Source organism: Salmo salar, chromosome 12, assembly GCF_965601325.2.
Source record: "Salmo salar chromosome 12, fSalSal1, whole genome shotgun sequence".
NCBI lineage: Eukaryota > Metazoa > Chordata > Actinopteri > Salmoniformes > Salmonidae > Salmo > Salmo salar.
This window is the reverse complement of record NC_138302.1, coordinates 27,277,999-27,299,391: the sequence shown is the minus strand read 5'-3', so window position 1 is coordinate 27,299,391 and position 21,393 is coordinate 27,277,999. Positions and strand designations below refer to the sequence as shown.

The window sequence follows — 21,393 nt, the reverse complement described above, 5'->3', positions numbered from 1 at the left end:
TCATAATTTTGATTCAGCATCAATAATAATAAATATGATATTCAACTTTTAGTAAGAGACTTTTGCATTAGACTGTTAGTCGTATTAGTAATTATTAGTATAGCACAGTACTAATGTAGCCTTCTATACCACTTGTCCTTGGAGTATCCAACACTTTCAACCTCAAAAATTAAAAGCTAGTGGTCAACCTCTGTGAAATAATTGGGCATTTGGGAATACTGTACTTCTACAGGTATTTCATTTCAAATGAACAAAATAAGGAGGAAACCATGTCGGCATCAACTCCTATATTGAACTCAAAGCTCTACTCAAATAAGATACTCCAAAGTATATCCATATTGTACACAAACACTGGAACTTCCCTGCATAACCTGCACACACTCTCTCCCTGCCATAAGTCACCAAACTATTCTCAGACCGGCTGTAATCTTAAACTCCTTGATACAGTACCTACAGCATCTAACGTCTAACCTCCTCCCTGATAAACAAGGGCCACCAGCCACCACTGTCTGGGTGATGTTACCTGTCCTCGGAGTACTCGTAGTCCGAGTCCCCGGAGCGGTGCTCCCCGTGGGAGTCATGGAAACGAGAGGGGGAGCAGGAGTGGTGGCGGTTCTGATGGATTTCATCCAGACTCCTGATGGGGTAGGACATAGAGTGTTAGAGTGTTACTGAGGTTTTGGTCACTGAGTGTTACTGTGATAACATTTCGCCAATAACGTTGATTTTGTCATAGTGTGGACATAAAAGGTAATTGATTTGAGCCATAAGAGTGTGCTGAAGAGTCATCCCGGGGGTATGAATGAATGTGAATAATAGTGAAGACATGAAAACTATGAAATAGCACATATGGAATCATGTAATAACCAAAAAAAGTGTTAAACAAATGAAAATATATTTTAAATTTTAGATTCTTCAAAGTAGCCACCCTTTGCCTTGATGACAGCTTTGCACACTCTTAACGATTTCTGCACACCAGCAGGAACCCATCCAATTTGAAGGAGCTGGAGCAGTTTTGCCTCGAAGAATGGGCAAAAATCCCATGGGCTAGATGTGGCACGCTTATAGAGACATATCCCAAGAGACTTGCAGCTGTAATTGCTGCAAAAGGTGACTCTACAAAGCATTGACTTTGGGGGGGTGAATAGTTATACATGCTCAAGTTTTCTGTTTTTTGTCATATTTCTTGTTTGTTACACAATAACAAATATTTTACATTTTCAAAGTGGCATGTTGTGTAAATCAAATGATACAACCCCCCCAAAAATGTATTTTCATTTCAGGTTTTAAGGCAACAAAATAGAAAAAATGCCAAGGGGGTGAATACTTTCGCAAGGCACTGTATAGAGAGAGAGAGAAAGAAAGAGAGAGTGAGAGCGAGCGAGCGAGAGAAAGATGGAGAGATCGAGCGAGAGAGAGAGAAAAAGGGAAAGAGAGAAAGAAAGAAAAAGAGAGCAAGATAGAAAGAGAGAGAGAAAGAGAAAGAAAGAGAGGGAGAGAAAGAGAAAGAGAGAGAGAAAGAGAGAGTGAGAGGGAGAGAAAGAGAGAGAGAGAGAGAGAGAGAGAGAGAGAGAGAGAGAGAGAGAGAGAGAGAGAGAGAGAGAGAGAGAGAGAGAGAGAGAAAGAAGAATGCAGATGTGTGTGGGTGTAGCCTCGTCGAGAACCAGGCAGCGTGACAACAACGTGATTCCGATGTATGGCTACGCGAGACTAGTTTAGGTATAACTGCGTGATACAGAAACTGCAGCTACCTCTGCATGGGGACGTGTGCAGGGCGGGAGCGGGCCCTTGTTATGTCCTCACGGTGAGGGGACACAGATCTGGAGCGGTGCTGGGCCAGTCTCTGCTGCTCTGGGACAGTCAGGGTGCTGTTCCTCTCCCTCTCCCTCGAGTTACGCTCTGCACCTACACACATACGGAGGAGGAATCAGCAGTCGTAGCATGTTACCTGCTGACAAAATGTGTCAGTGTTGAGCTACGCCACTCAACATTCCCTACGCCTTCAGGTGAACGCTTGGTTTTCCCAAAACTACAGAGATCATGCTGGTGCTCAGCTTCTATTAATACAGTCGCCCATAACAGCTCTAGTCTAGTCAAACCCATGCCACGTGAAGGAGCTGAGAGGACAAATGATACAGACTGCAAACTGTAGCACATCATAGTGTGGTATTTTACACTGGAAGTTTTTTGGTTACATTTGAAGAGTTGCATTGGATAGTTACACCAGGTATTGAGCTAACTTGTGTACCGGACTGTTTCTGCATTCCACAAAGTTGCCCCATTGACAGCTTGCAACGGCAACTCGGCTAAGGCAGAAACTGTCTGGCACCCAGGCTAAGTAGCCTTATACCCTTTTTGAAATAGCCGAGCCAGAACAGCACAGTTCATGTTGGCCCTATGGTGTGAATCAGGCACTGGTTTATACACCGTATCCTTGTCTTGTACGGAATCACTACTACTTCAGGCTCTACTACCAGACATGCAGGTGACAGCGTCAGTGGAATGGACAGCGACAACACGGCTCTATAGCTCCATGCACTCAGTGCTCCCAGTGGATCTTCTCTACAAGCTGCATTACTACGGTCCGGCAGAGGAGGAGAAAGGCTGTGTACAGTATCATGGTAGAACACATACTATAATAGAATTGTAGTAATACCATAGTATCGTTGTAGTATACGTTAGTATTACAAAGGGCTGGTAGAAGTACCCCTGCCTGTTTTAAATCAGAGTTAAATCCAAAGTGTGGGGTAAAATTGGGAACCAATGACGTTTTTCCCCGATGTAAAACATCTCTGAGGTTGTCAGTTGGGATCAAATGAAGTAGCCCGTGGTTAGAGAGGCCAGATAGGCCGGGGTATGAGGGGAGCTATAAAGTGGTCGCACCTCTCTCCTTCAGTGCTGGACTCTCACTACTTGAAGCTGGGTAACAGTAACCATGCCCCCCACCCACCTTCAGATACTACCGCTATACCTGTATCATCAAACTCTGTGTCAATGATGCGATGGGACCCTGCACAACAGTGGATAGACACGCACACACACACACACACACAAGGTAGGGTTACACACACGCAGTAAGGTAGAGGGTTTACACGCAGTAGGGTAGAGAGTTTACACACTGTAGTGTTGAGAATTTCCATGGCAGTTGCGATCGATCTCGCACACACAAGAGACAAGTTCATAGGAAGCTCATCTTGGCATACTGTAGCAGGGAGAATCTATATGCCGAGGTCAGTGTCAATACATCACACACACGCACGCACTCACACACACATAATGTATATACTGTACACACAAACACACACACACACACATCATGTATATACTGTACACACACACACACACACATAATGTATATACTGTACACACACACACACACACACACAAGACTTACTCTGTAGTTTCTTGCTGGGGTTGTCGTGAGAGGTGTGTCTGCGCGGGAGGTAAGGGGATGGCTGGGGCAGAGGTAGAGAGGACACGTCGTGGGTCTGGAGCTTATACCAGTGAGGAACGTCGTCCAGCAGGGCAGTCTCCAGCTCTATCAGGATCTAGGAGTGAGAGGGAAGAGAGGGAAGAAGGAGGAGGAGAGAAAGTGAGAGACATACAGAACAAGACAATGTCAGCATAGAGGACATGATGGTGTCCATCTGTGGTTCTCTGTGCGTGTTTGAGTTTGCAAGTGTGTGTGGATACGTGCAAATGAATGTGTGTGTGTTTTGTTTTCTGTGTATACTGTATGTTTATGAAGAGTTTCATTTCAAAACGCTATATATTCATTTTCACAAATGTTTTTAAATGAGCTTTTATTGTTTAAAGAAATGATCAAAGAGATCTTATCCAGAATGACTTACAGTGAGTGCATTTATCGTAAGATAGCTAGGTAAGGTAGCTAGGTAAGGTAGCTAGGTAAGGTAGCTAGGTAAGATAGCTAGGTAAGGTAGCTAGGTAAGGTAGCTAGGTAAGGTAGCTAGGTAAGGTAGCTAGGTAAGGTAGCTAGGTAAGATAGCTAGGTAAGATAGCTAGGTAAGGTAGCTAGGTAAGGTAGCTAGGTAAGGTAGCTAGGGGTAAGATAGCTAGGTAAGATAGCTAGGTAAGATAGCTAGGTAAGATAGCTAGGTAAGACAACCACATATCACAGTCAAATATACAGGACACGAACATTCCATTCCAGCTAACCAATGGGTGTATAGCATTTAGCAAAACAGCAAAACATTCATACACATCTAAAATCTATGAAATAAAAATCTGAGAACAGTAATAATTTACACACACATGAAGATATAATTCACATGTACTATAAACAGTATGTATGTATGTGTGCGTGCGTGCGTGCGTGTGTGTATCTTACCTCTCCCAGGAAGTCACTCTCCTCCTCCTGTATTCTAGGTTGGTCCCAGACAGTGATCTCCAGCATGCGTTCTCTGAAGTCTCTGCGGTGGACGTGGGAGTACAGGAACGTCTGGTTCCACTTGGGCCCAGCGCTCTTCTTTACCGTCTTGGTCCTGCGCTTGCTCTTATCACTGGGAACATGACAGGGGAGAAGGCAGAGGAATGTTAGGAGAGGGAAGACGAACCTTAGAAGGAGAGTCAAAGGAAGTCAGCGAGTCATGTATGTATCTGTCACATACTGTCCCCATATAAGGGTCTGTGACTCCCTACGAGGATGGTGAAATATAACAGAAAACTACATAAGACAGGAAGTGTTAACAGTGTGTTTAAGGTATATTGGTTAAAGTTACATTAAAAAAAAGATCAGTTTATGTACAACGTTGAACCCCTATACTGGTAATATACTTCAGTAATTACTGTGTGTTCACACAGGTATAAGAAGTACTTAATGTTAACCCTAGTAATATGAGAGCGGTTTACCTTCGGTCAGGGAGGAAGTACATCTTGACGTAGGGGTTCCTGGGTCGCCCGTCCGGTCGGGGGGGTAGGTCTATGGCTTGAAGGACGTTGACGATCAGTTGATGGCCCACTTTGTCATACCACAGCTTTACCTAGGAACAACATCATGGGAAGAGATTCATGTGACTGAATGAATCCAGTTAGAGTAGACCATTGGTTGTGGATTACACAGGACATTGTGAAAAGTGCAATATAGGCCATCTATCAATCTGTCTGGTTGTTTGTTCGTAAATCCGTCCGTCCATCCATGCCCCCCCAGTACAGTCCAGTATAGTCCAGTATAGTCCAGTATAGATCCAGTACAGTCCAGTATAGTCCAGTACAGTCCAGTACAGTCCAGTATAGTCCAGTGTAGATCCAGTACAGTATAGTCCAGTACAGTCCAGTACAGTACAGTATAGTCCAGTACAGTCCAGTATGATCCAGTACAGTCCAGTATAGTCCAGTATAGTCCAGTGTAGATCCAGTACAGTTCAGTATAGTCCAGTATAGATCCAGTACAGTCCAGTATAGACCTGTCAAGTCCAGTACAGTCCAGTATAGTCCAGTGTAGATCCAGTACAGTCCAGTACAGTCCAGTATAGTCCAGTGTAGATCCAGTACAGTCCAGTATAGTCCAGTACAGTCCAGTCCAGTCCAGTACAGTATAGTCCAGTGTAGATCCAGTACAGTCAAGTATAGTCCAGTATAGTCCAGTATAGTCCAGTATAGTTCAGTATAGTCCAGTATAGTCCAGTATAGTCCAGTACAGTTCAGTATAGTCCAGAATAGTCCAGTACAGTCCAGTATAGTCCAGTACAGTCCAGTCCAGTACAGTTCAGTATAGTCCAGAATAGTCCAGTACAGTCCAGTATAGATCTAATATAGTACATTACAGTCCAGTACAGTCCAGTATAGTCCAGTATAGTCCAGTATAGTGCAGATACAGTATAGTCCAGTATAGTCCAGTATAGTCCAGTCCAGTCCAGTATAGTCCAGTCCAGTCCAGTCCAGTATAGTCCGGTATAGTCCGGTCAAGTCCATTACAGTCCAGTATAGTCCAGTATAGATCCAATATAGTCCAGTACAGTCCAGTACAGTCCAGTATATTCCAGTACAGTCCAGTGCAGATCCAGTCCAGTCCAGTATAGTCCAGTATATTCCAGTACAGTCCAGTCAAGTCCATTACAGTCCAGTATAGTCCAGTACAGTCCAGTGTAGATCCAGCATATATCCAGTACTCACAGAGAGCTGTCCAGGCAGGATGACGGGGAGGGCTCTGAGGGTAGCAGGGCTGGTGGGGGACATGACAGATATGGATGGACGCTCCATCTTCTGAGACTCAAAGGAACTAGAGCCCGCTGCCAGGGGAAAGAACCAGGATGTGAAAGACTCAAACAACTCAGTGGGTAGACAGTACTGTATACTAACACCAATTAACTATGTCGTATTGTTCATCAAGGTAAACCAAAGCTTTGTTGACACTTACTTGATTCTAAAGGAGGATGTGATGTTTCTGGAATTCTTGGTATGTCTCTGTAAGATGGGAGGAAGATTACATCAAACCTCTGCACAGACCTCTGCAATAGCCACTGATCAACAGCCATCACCAATCCTCATTTGATACAGAGTGCCAGCACATACAATACCTCAATCGTATGTTTGTTTGTATCGAAAAGGAAAAACACAGACACGTACACAAACTGGGTGTTGGGTTAGAGAGCAGGTAGTTCATACCCACACAGGGGAGAGACGTATGGGTTGAGAGAAGAGAGGGAACTTGCCTTATAAGGGTTTTCTAAGGTCTAGGATGTTAGGGGTTACATCAGGGTTAGGCCTCAGGGAAGGACTACCGTACGACATAGCGGTCACTATGTCCGCAATACGTATGTACTTACTGATACGCTCTATACACCTTTCTCAAGAAGTTATTGGAAATGATGCGGTGGATAGATCTTTTAGGCAAAGAAGACAATGGCCGTCAACATTTCACTTCAAAATTAGAAATAGTCAAAAAAGGGCACACAAAAGTCGCAATATAGTAATAGTAGTCCAAAATAGTTGCAGTGTGTCGCACAACGATTCCAAAATGGGAATTTAGCATTTCACACAGGAAGTCAGTCTTACCCAATAGGCCTTGAGACAACTATTTCCACTTGAGGCTCCGCCTTGGATTCCAGAATGATGTTGTACACTTCCTTCTTGGTTGCTCCCGGCAACGACTTCCCGTTCCACTGCAGTACCTCATCACCTTGAAAACAGGAAACAAGATGGCCGACATTAAAACAGCTGATTCATGGGTAGGCATGGAGCCTAGGTTAAAGATAACAAAGGTTAAGACAATGTAATAATTCCATGCAGAAGTGTTAGATAAAAAACAAAAATCATTGGACCAGCGCCGGAGTGAAAATGACTAGAAGTGAATGGTACCGGTACAGAAAGTTCACCATCAAAGTGGAAAATAAACACAATCGCAGTGTACTCAGCAAACTAAAGCAGAATTGTTTAACTGTCATTCTATTCATTTAAATGTTTTTCAAATTATCTACAGCCACTTTATTGCTTGATGTCCCGACCACTGGTAACGTTTTCAAAGCTAATTCTGTAGAATCAGCAACAGCGCTGGTCAAATGAATGTGTTTATTTTCTAACGCTGGCGCATGGAATTATTACGTTGTCTTAACCTCTATTTTTTTCAACCCAGCCTGGAGCTTTACTGAACAACCTCTGTTCACAACACAAACAGTGTTCACGTAGAAATGGGAGATTTTCGCAGCTCAAAAAGAACCCACAGACAATCTCACAGAGCTACCAGACTGATGTGCAACACTTCTCCAGCAGATAACCCTGAATGCCTGAATGTTTTTTTCTACGTTTCTTACCAGCTCGTAGGTGGCCAACAATGTCCGCCAGACTTCCTTTCTTGACTTTGGTGATGAAGGCCCCCAGTCTCCCGTTCTCTGTCATCTTCCCACCCACAACCTAGAAGGGAAACAGAACAAGGGCAGTTCAGTCACAAGACCAAGAGCTCAGTACATAGAGATAACAGTGTAATTAAAACACTGCCCCTTGTGTTCAGTGCCAGTATCACCGAATATCCTGGTAAGGTACAAGGTCAGTATGACGGTATGACAATCTGGATACTGTCTCAGCTGAGTACAAATCTACAGTACGTCCCCATAGTTTCCTTTATTATATACTTCTGTGGATAGTACACTAGCATCACTTACATTTGAGTCATTTAGCAGACACTTATCCAGATCAACTTACAGGAGCAATTAGGGTTAAGTGCCTTGCTCAAGGGCACATCAACAGATTTGTTTTCCCACACCTAGTTGGCTCGGAGATTCAAACCAGCAAACTTTGGGTTACTGGCCCGACGCTCTTAACCGCGAGGCTGCCTAATGTGGAGGTCAGACGTTAGAGACCCGGGTTGGCTCAGTACACAGGGATAGACAGTGGTTAGTGTGGTCGTTTTCCCATACTTCCTTTATCATACACATCCTTTAACAATACACCATCACACAGCCTGGGGCTCTGATGTCCTACACCCAACGGTCTCAGGATACAATATACAGCGGTTAATGTGGTAATACTACAGTAATTGAAAGGGATGCAGCTAGTGATTCCCTCTTACCTTTAGCCCTAGTAAGGAGCCTGCCTCGCGGGGCATGGCCGACCTTTTGCTCAGAGTGATGCGTCCGATTAAGTGGTCGCCCTCCTTGGATGGCTGCCATGTCACTGGATGCTGTAGAGGGGGAGTAGGGGAGAGGGGGAGATTTAATTCCATCAGACAGAGAGAGAGGCAAAGAGGGAGAGACGGAGAGGGGGGTGTGGTAGAGAGGGGATATAGGTAGCGACATAGAGGGAGAGGAGCGAGGGTAAGAAAGGTAAAACAAGTGAGGGAAAGAAAGACCCTCGCTCCCCTTATGAAGACAACTCTCCCACCCAGGCCAACTAGGAGGGACTTGCCCATCCACAATAAACACATACTATATCAATTTACACTCTAAGCAATTATGTCTAGACTGGACTGTTTATAATGTTGTAAGAATCTATATTTAGTAATGAATGGTGGGTAGAGTACGCCCACACACTTACTCAGACACTGCAGGGAATGAAACTAATAGGGCAGAATGTGTGTGTGTGTGTGTGTGTGTGTGTGTGTGTGTGTGTGTGTGTGTGTGTGTGTGTGTGTGTGTGTGTGTGTGTGTGTGTGTGTGTGTGTGTGTGTGTGTGTGTGTGTGTGTGTGTGTGTCTGCGCGTGTTTGTGTGTGTGTGTGTGTGTGTGTGTGTGTGTGTGTGTGTGTGTGTGTGTGTGTGTGTGTGTGTGTGTGTGTGTGTGTGTGTGTCTATGCGTGCATTTGTGTGTGTGTGTCTGTGTGTGTGTGTCCTAGGGTGGTGAGTCTGAGTTGAGTCAGCTTAAGCAAAACCTAAATCTGTCACTTTCTCCTGAAACTTACATGCCACACAGCAGGATCCAGAGGATGGCAGTCCCAATCACCTGGAGAGAGAGAGAGAGAGAAAGCGAGAGAGAGAGAGTTGAGAGAGAGAGAGAGGCAGATAGATAAGATAAACAGAAAGTGATGAAGAGAGTGAGAGATAGAGAGAGTTAGACGGACTCTGCATGCAGAATTCTGGAAAAAATAATATCCTTGTACAACGTAAAACACCAAATAATGCATGCAGAGCAGAATTAGGCCGATACCCGCTAATTCTACAACCATCTAAAAGGAAGCGATTCCCAAACCTTCCATAACAAAGCCATCACTTACAGAGAAATGAACCTGGAGAAGAGCCCTGGGGCTCTGTTCACAAACACAAACAGACCCCACAGAGCCCCAGGAAAGAAACACAATCAGACCCAATCAAATCATGAGAAAACAAAAATAAAATGATTACACATTGGAAAGAATTTACAAAAAAACTGAGCAAACTAGAATGCTATTTGGCCCTATACAGGGGGTACACAGTGGCAGAATACCTGACCACTGTGACTGACCCAAAATGAAGGAAATCTATGTACAGACTCAGTAAGCATAGCCTTGCTATTGAGAAATGCCGCCGAAGGCAGATCTGGCTCTCAAGAGAAGACAGGCTATGTGCACACTGCCCACAAAATTAGGTGGAAGCTGCACTTCCTAACCTCCTGCCAAATGTATGACTACATTAGAGACACATAATATATTTCCTTCAGATTTCACAGACCCACAAAGAATTAGAAAACAAATCCAATTTTGATAAACTCCCATATCTATTGGGTGAAATACCAGTGTGCCATCACAGCAGCAAGATTTGTGACCTGTTGCCACAAGAAAAGGGCAACCAGTGAAGAACAAACAAACCTATATTTATGTTTATTTATTTTCCCTTTTGTTCTTTAACTATTTGCACATCATTACAATACTGTATATAGACATAATATGACATTTTAAATGTTTTTATTATTTTGGAACTTTTGGAAGTGAAATGTTTACTGTACATTTTTTATTGTTTATTATCTATTTCACTTGCTTTGGCAATGTAAATATATGTTTCCCATGCCAATAAAGCTCTTAAATTGAAATTGAATTGAGAGAGCGAGGGAGAGATACAGATAGATAAGATAAACAGAAAGATAGTTAGAGATGGAGAGAGAGAGGTTCAAGCTAAAGCGAGAAAGTCAGTTTCAGTCGTCGTCAGACTAAGTCAACTCAATCCAACACCCAGGAGACAAGGGGACAAACTGGGACCTCGTCCGTCTGTCGCCCAACTCTCATTACCAGCCATACTGACAGATGGTGGCGAGACAGAGAGACTGGAGAATGGCCACACTTCAGTCCAGACCAGCTCTACCCATCGACCCAGTCCCACACGTCCTCCAAAGCCTCATACCTCCTTCAAGGCCTCATCCACCCTTTTAAGTCTTCAATGGATGACGTCAACAGAATAGCAGAATAAAATTAGATGGGGACTTTGGTGTAGGACTTTAGAAATAGGGACAAGTCCCTGAACCTACAGCACGGACCATAGCCAGCTTGGACACTGATCAGAGACGTGTGTATAAAGAGCTAAGGGAAAGTAAGTGGTCAGGAGAGGAGGGAGAGGAGAGGAGAGAGGATGTAAGGGGTAAAGTTGAGGGGTGCAACTCAACTGTTTGAAATTTTAAAGTGCAATGGGGGAACTACTTCAAAGCATTCCTGCTGACTCCTCGATTCAAAGTGCTGACTGTGCCCTTTTTCTGTTTTTAGCAGATGAATATTGTACATCAGATCACACGATCTGGAGCACTTCTTTTCTGGGTACTAACGGGCTAATAATAACTACCGATGATGAATGTTTAGCTATTCAAAATCAATGTTTACTGTATGTACCTGTAAAAACTCAGGTCAAATGGTCACAGTTACAAAAAACATAGAGAATTTGGAGACTATCCCCTCTCATCCTGAATCTATTTCTATTAACAGGGATATATCTGGTCAATGTTAGAGGCTGATCCAGGTTCAGATTTCACTTCACCCTGACCGTGTAGTAAGGTCAGATATCAATGCTGCAGGTTTTACACTAATCTGACAGGACAACCATTCTGTGAATAATGTATTTATAATTTATTTGATCCATAACAATGTATCACAGTGTTATTATATACATTGTACTGTATATTATAGTGTTCTATTTAATTCTGTGATTTGACCTAAAGGAGATCATCAGGAGGTCATCAGGAGGGCATCGCAGATGGATAGGCCTACACACACAAACACACACTGTCTAAAAACACACTGAAGAATTAGCATCAACACTAAAATGAACCTTAGGTCTGGTTTCTCCTGTCATTTCCTCCTTACTATATTATCTTCCACTACTTGACATTTTTGAGGAAGCCAACCAATCAGACTGGCTGAATCGCCACTCCCTCCTTTAACTGCCTGTGCCATTAAACCCCTACAACTCATCCAGAACGCCGCAGCCCGTCTGGTGTTCAACCTTCCCAAGTTCTCTCACGTCACCCCGCTCCTCCGCTCTCTCCACTGGCTTCCAGTTGAAGCTCGCATCCGCTACAAGACCATGGTGATTGCCTACGGAGCTGTGAAGGGAACGGCACCTCCATACCTTCAGGCTCTGATCAGGCCCTACACCCAAACAAGGGCACTGCGTTCATCCACCACTGGCCTGCTGGCCCCCCTACCTCTGAGGAAGCACAGTTCCCGCTCAGCCCAGTCAAAACTGTTCGCTGCTCTGGCACCCCAATGGTGGAACAAGCTCCCTCACGACGCCAGGACAGCGGAGTCAATCACCACCTTCCGGAGACACCTGAAACCCCACCTCTTTAAGGAATACCTAGGATAGGATAAAGTAATCCTTCTAACCCCCCCCCCCTTAAAAGATTTAGATGCACTATTGTAAAGTGGTTGTTCCACTGGATATCATAAGGTGAATGCACCATTTTGTAAGTCGCTCTGGATAAGAGAGTCTGCTAAATGACTTAAATGTAAATGTAAATGTAAACTGTAAACAGCAAACTCTTAGCTCCTTATTCAATCCCAAAATACACTCTTAGCTCCTAAATCAATCCCAAATGCATCTTTAAATAGATACTTAATTTCATAAAGGTGTCATCCTTGGGCTTTTATAAAGGCCCTAGTTAATTTTGCAAAATATAGCCTGCATCAGGAGCGTATTCAAACTGCTAACCTCCCAGCAAGATATTAGACTACATGGCATAAACGTTTTACTATCTCATTTGACTGGTTTGATTGCAACAGTAAAGCTGTCTCGCAGGTCTACTAAATAGCATGTAAAGTAGGTTTAGGGTGTATCTGTACCCTCGCTTACAATTTGGAGCAGTTCAAGTGTTTTACTGTAAATGAAAAACACACAACAACACGGAGGTTGACCGAATTGTCTCGTTGTAAGATTTTAGATTAACCAACCATATATCCATCTATACCATCAATACTTTATCCAAAAATAATATAATGAAGCAGTATTCATTGGACATGCATTGTCCTCATGAACCCAGGCTTTCACAGCTGAGTTACACTTCACTTAGCTACATTTAGCGTTTAGTCTTGTCCTGTCTCTGAATTTGTTTACCGCGGACAACATCAAAAGTAAATCCCATGCTGGATTGGGACTGGCGTACTCCTAAAGTAAACACTGCTAAACACTTGCTAGCTATGACAGCTAACTTTCTAACTATTTCTCCGCCTGTCGCCCCCATTAAACACCCTATTCCCATGTGTTAACCTAATCTGATAATCTAATTTGGGATTGGGATTGGCCTGGAGCGACCAGTGGTGGTGGTTAGTGGTGAGTGAGATGAGTACACAGATAAACAAAACAACAACCGTCGTCATGGCATCCCCCGTCGACACGCTAACCGCTAAAATAGCATAGTTTAATTTAGTCAAGAAGAGTGAATTGCAAAGCTGTTGCAGGCCGGCGTGAGCAAGCGAGAGGCCAAAACTGAACATGCGGCCGGCCACAATGGTGACACCCAAACTCGATGATATTTTATCCGTTAACGGCAGGATGCAACCGGTGTTTGGCGGGGAAGCTTTACGTAGCGTTAGCCGACTAGCCACTGACCTAATTCTGCCAAATCTGCTGGCCTAAATCACAGGACGTTTCCTAAATAAGAGAGCTGTCCTGTCCTGTTCCAGAACGGGAAGCAATAGGGTTTGGCTTCAGAGGTGAATGACAGTGTTGTACCGAGTCAAGGCTATAGCACATTATAGGCAGGGAGATACAGTCCCAGTAAACATTGAAATTCTTTATTTTTATGGAAACCTAGAGCAAAGCGATTTTGATAACAAAAAAGTAAAGAAAGAATATTGCATTAGTAGCGACACCCGACAGGTGACCTTAAAACCATAAAATCTAACGAAAGTTTGATCATTCCACCAATGTCGTAATCTCTGACAATCTCTGACAACACTGTCACAAAACCAGCTAATATAGATGATTAGATCTGATAGAAAGCTGAAGAATCAGACCTTTCTTGCTGACACTCTCCACACAGGTAGCAGATTTGATCATTCTTCCAATGTTAAAATATCTGAATGCGTGACCAATCATATTGACATGAGAAGAGCTAACAGAGAGAGAGAGCAGTAATCTGACCTTTCTCACTGACGCTCTCCATGTCCACGTCCTCACAGCTGGTGTACTCGGGCGTGGAGGCGCCCTCCTCCTCTGAGCTGCTGATAGACATCTGCCTCTTGTTGACGCCCCGTTTGCTCTTGTAGGGCCTGGGTGGGGGCGGCCGCAGCGACTCCGACTGGTCCGAGCTCTGGGAGTCCTTCCGCAGCAGGCTGTCCCCGGACTTCTCCCTCCTAGCCTTGTGCATCATGGCTGCCTGGGAATTGGGCTCCAGCTGGCTGGAGTGGGGTCCCTTAGGGGGGTCCCAGCCTGCTGGAGGGGGAGGTCCTTGGTGGGGGTGAGGAGCACCAGGATGGGGGCCCGTTCGTGGGCCACCACCAGATGGTTGAAGAGGTCCGTGGTTCTGGTTCTGTTTGAGGAGGGGGGGACCTCCCTGGGGTCCCTGCCCCATTCCGCCACCCCCACCACCCCCTACAGTCCTGTCCATGGAGTAGGCGCGGTGGTTCTCCAAGGATGCCTTGCGGTCCGGTTCTCCACCACCCCCACCGCCACCCCTCCGGAGACGATTCTCAGGCACATCCCCCATGTTCCCTCCCCCGCCCTCCAGCCCCACCTCATTGATGGCGTTGTTGCTGTGGCGCCGCTCGTGGCGCACCTTCGACACCTTGGCGTGCATGCGCATCTCCTGCTCCTCCTTCTGCGGCTTGACCGGGTAACGCGCCAGGTTGGGGTCGCTGCGGTAACGCGTCTGGAACTCCTCCTCTTGGCGCCGCTTGCGCTCCAGCTCATCCTCCTCCGGGGGGCGTCTCCGGAGGTCGGGGCGATTTCCTTGGTCGCCACCGTCAGGGTAGTCATGGGAGCGGACCTTCTCCAGGTGCCGGCCGTCCCGCCAGTCTATGTCCCCAGGACCACAGAACTCCTCCTGGGAGGCCACGGTCTGAAGCTTCCCTGGGGGTCCCCGGCCTCCTCTACCACGACCCAGACCACCGGGCTTACCGTTCTGCTCATGGAGGGACACAGGTCTTTTCCTGAAGAGAAGAGAAAGGTGACCATAATGGACATTGATATAACATTACACACTTGTTGTTTTGTTAACATAATACCATGTAGTAAGAACAAAAAAGCCTACTCAGATATACTGGACAAATTATGGTCAGTACCAGTTATTACTGGTTGAATGAAAGCAATGATGATAAAGACAGGGAAATAATTCAAAATGGAAGAATATGTACAGAACTAAAATGAGATTCTCTTTCCATGGGAAAATGTTTCTACTGATGGTTAACCTGGGTATGGATCATCCAACAACAGTGTGGAATAGGGCCAGCATTTTGAGTGATGCATTCAGGCCGGACCGAAATGGACTTACCCATTAGACACAAAACAAAATATATTAATCATGGACCTTTCAAGAATAAAACATGTAACCCAGCTTCTGCTTTGGCTAAGCTTGGACAGCACCATTCTTTTTGATCCAGTGGGGATTAAAAAATCAAGTGCTGCAACCCATATACCACAACACACACCGAAAATGGGTCACTCCCAACATCAGAGGATTTGAGTTCCTGTCAAACGCGGAGAAAATATGACCAAAGTATGTCCAATGTTGAATGAGACAAATGAGTAAACATGTGTAAACTGACGGTGTCAACAAGACCCTGTTAGACAAAACAGATGCTGCATTAGCCTAATTCATCCAATCACAACAAAGTCAAATATATTAAAGAGGACTAACTTGAACACGACTCAAATATACAACAATAAAAAAGACCCAATATAAAAACTACCATATCATCTAGAAGAGGCCCAGGATATTCAATAACTAGACTCTGATAAAGTCCCAAAATGTTTTGCATGTCAGCAATTAAGTTTTCAAGATATAGGACTTTCAAGAAGCTAATTGTAACTTGCCACATCATCATGATGACGCAAAACGCATCTTAGGAAGTAAAAAAAATAAATACCAAAAGCTACTTTTCGAGTGGATTATTCCTTTAAGTGTCTACAATCAAAGGGATTAAGGGGAGGTGATAATAGTAGAGTGGATGAGAGAAAGTCTTGTACAAAGTGGCATTTACAACAATACTAAGTACTATCAGCAATCAAAACAGGACCCTAGATAACCAATACAGTGACGTAGACTCTGGTTTGAGCCTCTACAGCCAGAGAGGTGAAAGCAGGGATTGTGAGAGGACAGGTGAAAGTGTTTTGGGGATTAGAGCGTTTGTGTCAATGATGTCCTACTTGTCTCGTGGTGGTTCGCTCCGAGCGCGTGACGCCGGCATGGTGTCCAACGCTCCCTTGGCCGGTACCGTTGGCGGCTGATGCGTTCCGTTGGGTGCCGCCCCTGCGTTACCGCTGGAAGAGGGCGGGGCCTGGGACCTGGAGCGGAGTAGCTTCCTGTCCCCCCGTTGGGTGTCACCCCCCGTGGGCGGGGCGTTCAGGCCGCCACCCAGGCTCATCTGCCTCGCCCCCGGCCCCGAAAACCATTCTCCTGATTTGGTGAGGATCTCCTGTTGCTTACGGCACAGGTTGCATACCCACATTACCTACAGGGGTGAAGGAGTAGATGAGGAGGTTAGCTATTACATACATGTACAGTATGCAGAAGTAGCCTATATCTATAGAGAGAAAGAGAGCATGGTCAATTCCATTTCCGATTCCTATTTTCTTAATTGAAAAGCAAACCTTGAATTGACTGAATTGAAATGGAATTGACCCTAACATTGTCTCTTAGACAGAGAATGCATAATACTATACAATACCTCAATACTATAGACATCTAATTATATTTCTATGAGGTTAACATCAGAAGACTCATGGGGTTGCAGATGTTGTCACATATCCATTGCAGTCCACTTTTTAACTTCTCTAGGGTAGGGGGCAGTATTTTCACGGCCGGATGAAAAACGTACCCAAATTAAACGGCCTACTACTCGGGCCGAATATGCATATTATTAGTAGATTTGGATAGAAAACACTCTGAAGTTTCTAAAACTGTTTGAATGGTGTCTGTGAGTATAACAGAACTCATATGGCAGGCAAAAACCTGAGAAAAATCTAACCAGGTAGTGGGAAGTCTGGTGCTTGTAGTCCTTTCAAGTCATTGCCTATCGAACACATAGTGACTTAGGGTTCATTTTGCACTTCCTAAGGCTTCCACTAGATGTCAACAGTCTTTAGAAAGTTGTTTGTGGCGTCTATGATGAACAGAGAGCGAACAGAGGAAGTTGGAAGTTGTTGACTCAGGAAAGCAAATGAGTTCATTGGCGCGCATGCACGTGATGAGGAAGCTGTGTTCCAAAATGTTTTTCAAGACACTGGAATCGTCTGGTTGGAATATTATTGAAGTTCTAAGTTAAAAAGGCCCTAAAGATTGATGCTATACAACGTTTGACATGTTTGAACGAATGTAAATCTAACTTTTTTTTACTTTTCGTCATGACATTTTGGCCGCGCTTCCTACACTTGGAGTAGCTTACTGAACGTGGAAACAACAAGGAGTTATTTGGACATAAATTATGGACTTTATCGAACAAAACAACATTTATTGTGGACCTGGGATTCCTGGAAGTGCCTTCTGATGAAGATCATCAAAAGTAAAGTGAATATTTCTAATGCTATTTATGATTTTAGATGACTCCAAAATGGCGGGTATCTGTATTGCCTAGTGTATTTTTCTGAGCGCAGTACTCAGATTATTGCAAAGTGTGCTTTCCCCGTGAAGCTTTTTTGAAATCTGTCACAGCGGTTGCATAAAGGAGATGTTCATCTATAATTCTTGGAATAACAGTTTAGAATTTTATCAACGTTTATGATGAGTATTTTTGTAAATTGTTGTGCTGATTCACCGGCAGTATTGGAGGCAAAATATTTTCTGAACATCACGCGCCAATGTAAAAGGCTGTTTTTAGATATAAATATCAACTTGATCGAACAAAAAATGCATGTATTGTGTAACATGATGTCCTAGGAGTGTCATCTGATGAAGATCGTCAAAGGATAGTGCATAATAGCTGAATTTCTGGTATTTGTGACGCCTGTATTGCTAGGAAAATGGCTGTGTGGTTTTTCTTGTGTTGGAACTGTCCTAACATAATCTAACTTTATGCTTTCGCCGTAAAGCCTTTTTGAAATCGGACAACGTGGTTGCATTAAGGAGACGTGTATATTTAAAATGGTGTAAAATAGTTGTATGTTTGAGAACTTTGAATTATGACATTTTGTGGTTTTGAATTTGGCGCTCTGATTTTTCACTGGCTGTTGAATAGTGTGAACCGTGGGTGGGACGCTAGCGAAATGTTGGCTTAGCTTGGAGTATTTTAGCTTGGAGTATTTTAGCTTGGAGTATTTTCGACAGACAATAGGTCATTGTTATACAGGCAAGGAGAGGGCAGGACTGGTGACAGAACTACAAACAGGCACAGACAGATAGAGGATCTTAGTAAGACACAAGCAAGTATTAGTCACAGCGTTATGTTCTTTCTCATGTTTTATTTTAGTCTCTTGACTCTGATTGAGTATTGGTGATAGCTCATCTGTCAGACAGGGGATCAAGGTTTCTTAAAATACCCTAGAACCTCCTCCCCCCACGCTCCCCCTCCCTCCCCACGCTCCCCCCTCCCCCCACGCTTCCCCATCCCACCCCACGCTCCCCCACCCCACACTCCCCCATCCCACCCCACGCTCCCCCTCCCCCACGCTCCCCCCTCCCACCCCACGCTCCCCCATCCCACCCCACGCTCCCCCTCCCCCACGCACCCCCCTCCCACCCCACGCTCCCCCCTCCCACCCCACGCTCCCCCATCCCACCCCACGCTCCCCCTCCCCCACGCTACCCCTCCCCCCACGCTCCCCCCTCCCCCCACGCTTCCCCATCCCACCCCACGATCCCCCTCCCCACCCCACGCCATACACTGACATACGACATACACTGACCAGGTGAATCCAGGTGAAGGCTATGATCCCTTATTGATGTCACTTGTTAAATCCACTACAATCAGTGTAGATGAAGGAGAGAAGACAGGTTAAAGAAGGATTTTTAAACCTTGAAACATTTAAGACATGGATTGTGTATGTCTTGCCCATTCACGCTCTGAATGGCACACGAGAGATTGAAGTGCCTTTGAATGGGGTATGGTAGTAGGTACCAGGCGCACCGGTTTGTGTCAAGAACGGCAACACGCTCAACAGTTTCCTGTGTATATCAAGAATGGTCCACCACCCAGAGGACATCCAGTCAACTTGACACAACTGTGGGAAGAATTGGAGTCAACATGGGCCAACATTCCTGTGGAACGCTTTCGACACCTTGGAGAGTTCAACGAATTGAGGCTGTTAGGATGCAACTCAATATTAGGAAGGTGTTCTTAATGTTTTATACGCTCATTGTAGGTTACAATGCGCTCTGTGAAACATCACAGCATTTTACTTACACATTGAGATAAGGAAACAGCCCAAAAAATATCCCATATTTGTAATAATACTGTTACCACTAGAGAAAATTCAACATATTCTACAAGGCTACAAATGTTTAAAAGATGATCCAATATGAACGCAGTATCTAGTTAAACAGAGTAGGCTTGATATGGATGGGATGTCGTTACCATGGAGAAAGCAGTAGCATGTTGCCTATGGCGGACAAGGCTGTTAATCTCCCACAGCGGATGATGCCACAGAACATTAACTGGCCAGCAAGGAAAGCCAGCTACAATATCCACCATAAGCTATTTATCGTTCCACAACAGGTACCAGAAGAACATTCTTAATTCAATAACTGGTTACAGTATCGGCCCTGAAGAAAAGATGTAAGTGAAAGCTAGGAAATTGGCATCAATCTGAACATAACACTGTGGAAGACCATGATTTGAGAGGACAAGTCACAGATATACAGGTGCATCAACTGATTGCTGTTCACAATAGTATATTTTTTATTTGACTAGGCAAGTCAGTTAAGAACAAATTCTTATTTTCAATGACGGCCTAGCTGCCATGTTCAAGGGCAGAACGACAGATTTTTACCTTGTCAGCTCGGGGATTTGATCTTGCAACCTTTCGGTTACAAGTCCAATGCTCTAACCATTAGGCTACCTGCCACCCCAATAATAACAAATATATAAAAATGGCCTACTGTTGGTAGAAATCATTGGTCAACTCAAGTCAGCTATTTGACCGTCCTACGAACAACAACCCTAAATGGAACAACAGCAACATCAAAGAAAGGTTCCATACTCACATGTAGCCATGGCTACTGAAAATCGCCTCCCTCCCAACGCAGAGAAAAACAGATTTATCTTTTCTCAAGTGTATAATCCCACGGTCTAGAACGATGGTACAAATCCAAAATGGAGGGAAAGTACTATTCCTTGTATTGTCGTTTAGAAGTCTTTGTTTGCATCCCAAAACACCACCTTATGTGAAACCTGCTCTTTGATGGTTGGTCGAATGGACAGTTACTTTAGCAGTCAGCTTGCGGTTAGCTTTTTAGCGAACCGGCGCGCATCGTGCCTACAGTACCCTGATTGAATCCTCTGTTTGGCTCCAGGCCACACTAATCTAAAGTAAATCAGCTGTGTGCAGCTGTGGCCCACAGCTGTCGAGCTGGACACACACACACATTCAGTTGTTCTAATACACACATACACATACATACAGTACATACAATCTCTCCCTCTCTCTCTCTCTCTCTCTCTCTCTCTCTCTCACACACACACACACACATACATACTCTCTCTCTTTCTCGCTCACTCTCTCTCTCTCTCTCACACTCTCACACTTACATTCACTCACACACATACTCTCTCTCTCTCACTCTCATTCTCATTCTCTCTCACACACTCTCTCTCTGTTCTAAGGCAGGTTAGATTGGAGTAGACCGCAGCTAATCCCCTCAGCTCCTCACCATTATTCAACATCATCATCAGTCAGGACAATACCAGCCAGCCGGTTTCAGATAGCAGCCGTGCACAGGGCCGGTAGGCTATGCTACCGCTAAACCATATCCCTTATACTCCCTCCCCTTAATTATTCAGCTGTTTGGTGATTATCATTAACATTATCAATCATTCAGAGTGCATTCTGGGAAATCCCTTTTTATCAGACCAGGAAGGTAAAGTATATATTAGGTAGGCCTATAGTGACAGTATTAAGGCCATCATTTCAAATATCCATTTAGGGACGCGGTCAATATTTGCATGCCTCTCAAAGAGGACATAAGAAATGTTAACATTTTAGACTCTATAGCAAAGAATTGATGAAGGAAAAAGGTCCAGTTTACATTTCACAGTAAATAGGGAGCTTTTTTTCTCATGGTTGAGGAAGACGAAAGAAATTAATCCGATGGTTAATCCTTGAATGAGATCGTATTCAAGCAGCACGCACACAAGGAAATACAGCCCAGACACACACACACACACACACACACAC

The 21,393-nt window shown here is 44.5% G+C and overlaps 1 protein-coding gene across 8 annotated transcripts in view; it reads right to left on the bottom strand.

The window, feature by feature from the left end:
• LOC106588706 (regulating synaptic membrane exocytosis protein 1) overlaps nt 1-21,393 on the bottom strand; it is a 203,930-nt gene that overhangs the window by 139,506 nt on the left and 43,031 nt on the right. For 6 of the 8 annotated variants that reach the window (XM_082958799.1, XM_082958803.1, XM_082958802.1 and 3 more), the window contains exons 3-16: nt 16,213-16,517; nt 13,990-14,996; nt 9,351-9,391; nt 8,525-8,635; nt 7,770-7,869; nt 7,015-7,138; nt 6,377-6,423; nt 6,133-6,248; nt 4,870-5,000; nt 4,349-4,520; nt 3,395-3,548; nt 2,951-3,010; nt 1,752-1,905; nt 524-637 (exon numbers count right to left, since the gene is read on the bottom strand). In XM_082958799.1, the coding sequence (XP_082814925.1) occupies nt 524-637; nt 1,752-1,905; nt 2,951-3,010; nt 3,395-3,548; nt 4,349-4,520; nt 4,870-5,000; nt 6,133-6,248; nt 6,377-6,423; nt 7,015-7,138; nt 7,770-7,869; nt 8,525-8,635; nt 9,351-9,391; nt 13,990-14,996; nt 16,213-16,517 (2,636 nt within the window). Of the gene's footprint in view, nt 1-523; nt 638-1,751; nt 1,906-2,950; nt 3,011-3,394; nt 3,549-4,348; nt 4,521-4,869; nt 5,001-6,132; nt 6,249-6,376; nt 6,424-6,785; nt 6,843-7,014; nt 7,139-7,769; nt 7,870-8,524; nt 8,636-9,350; nt 9,392-13,989; nt 14,997-16,212; nt 16,518-21,393 lie in introns of all 8 variants that reach the window. The other 2 variants (XM_082958806.1, XM_082958800.1) reach the window with 2 other exon arrangements.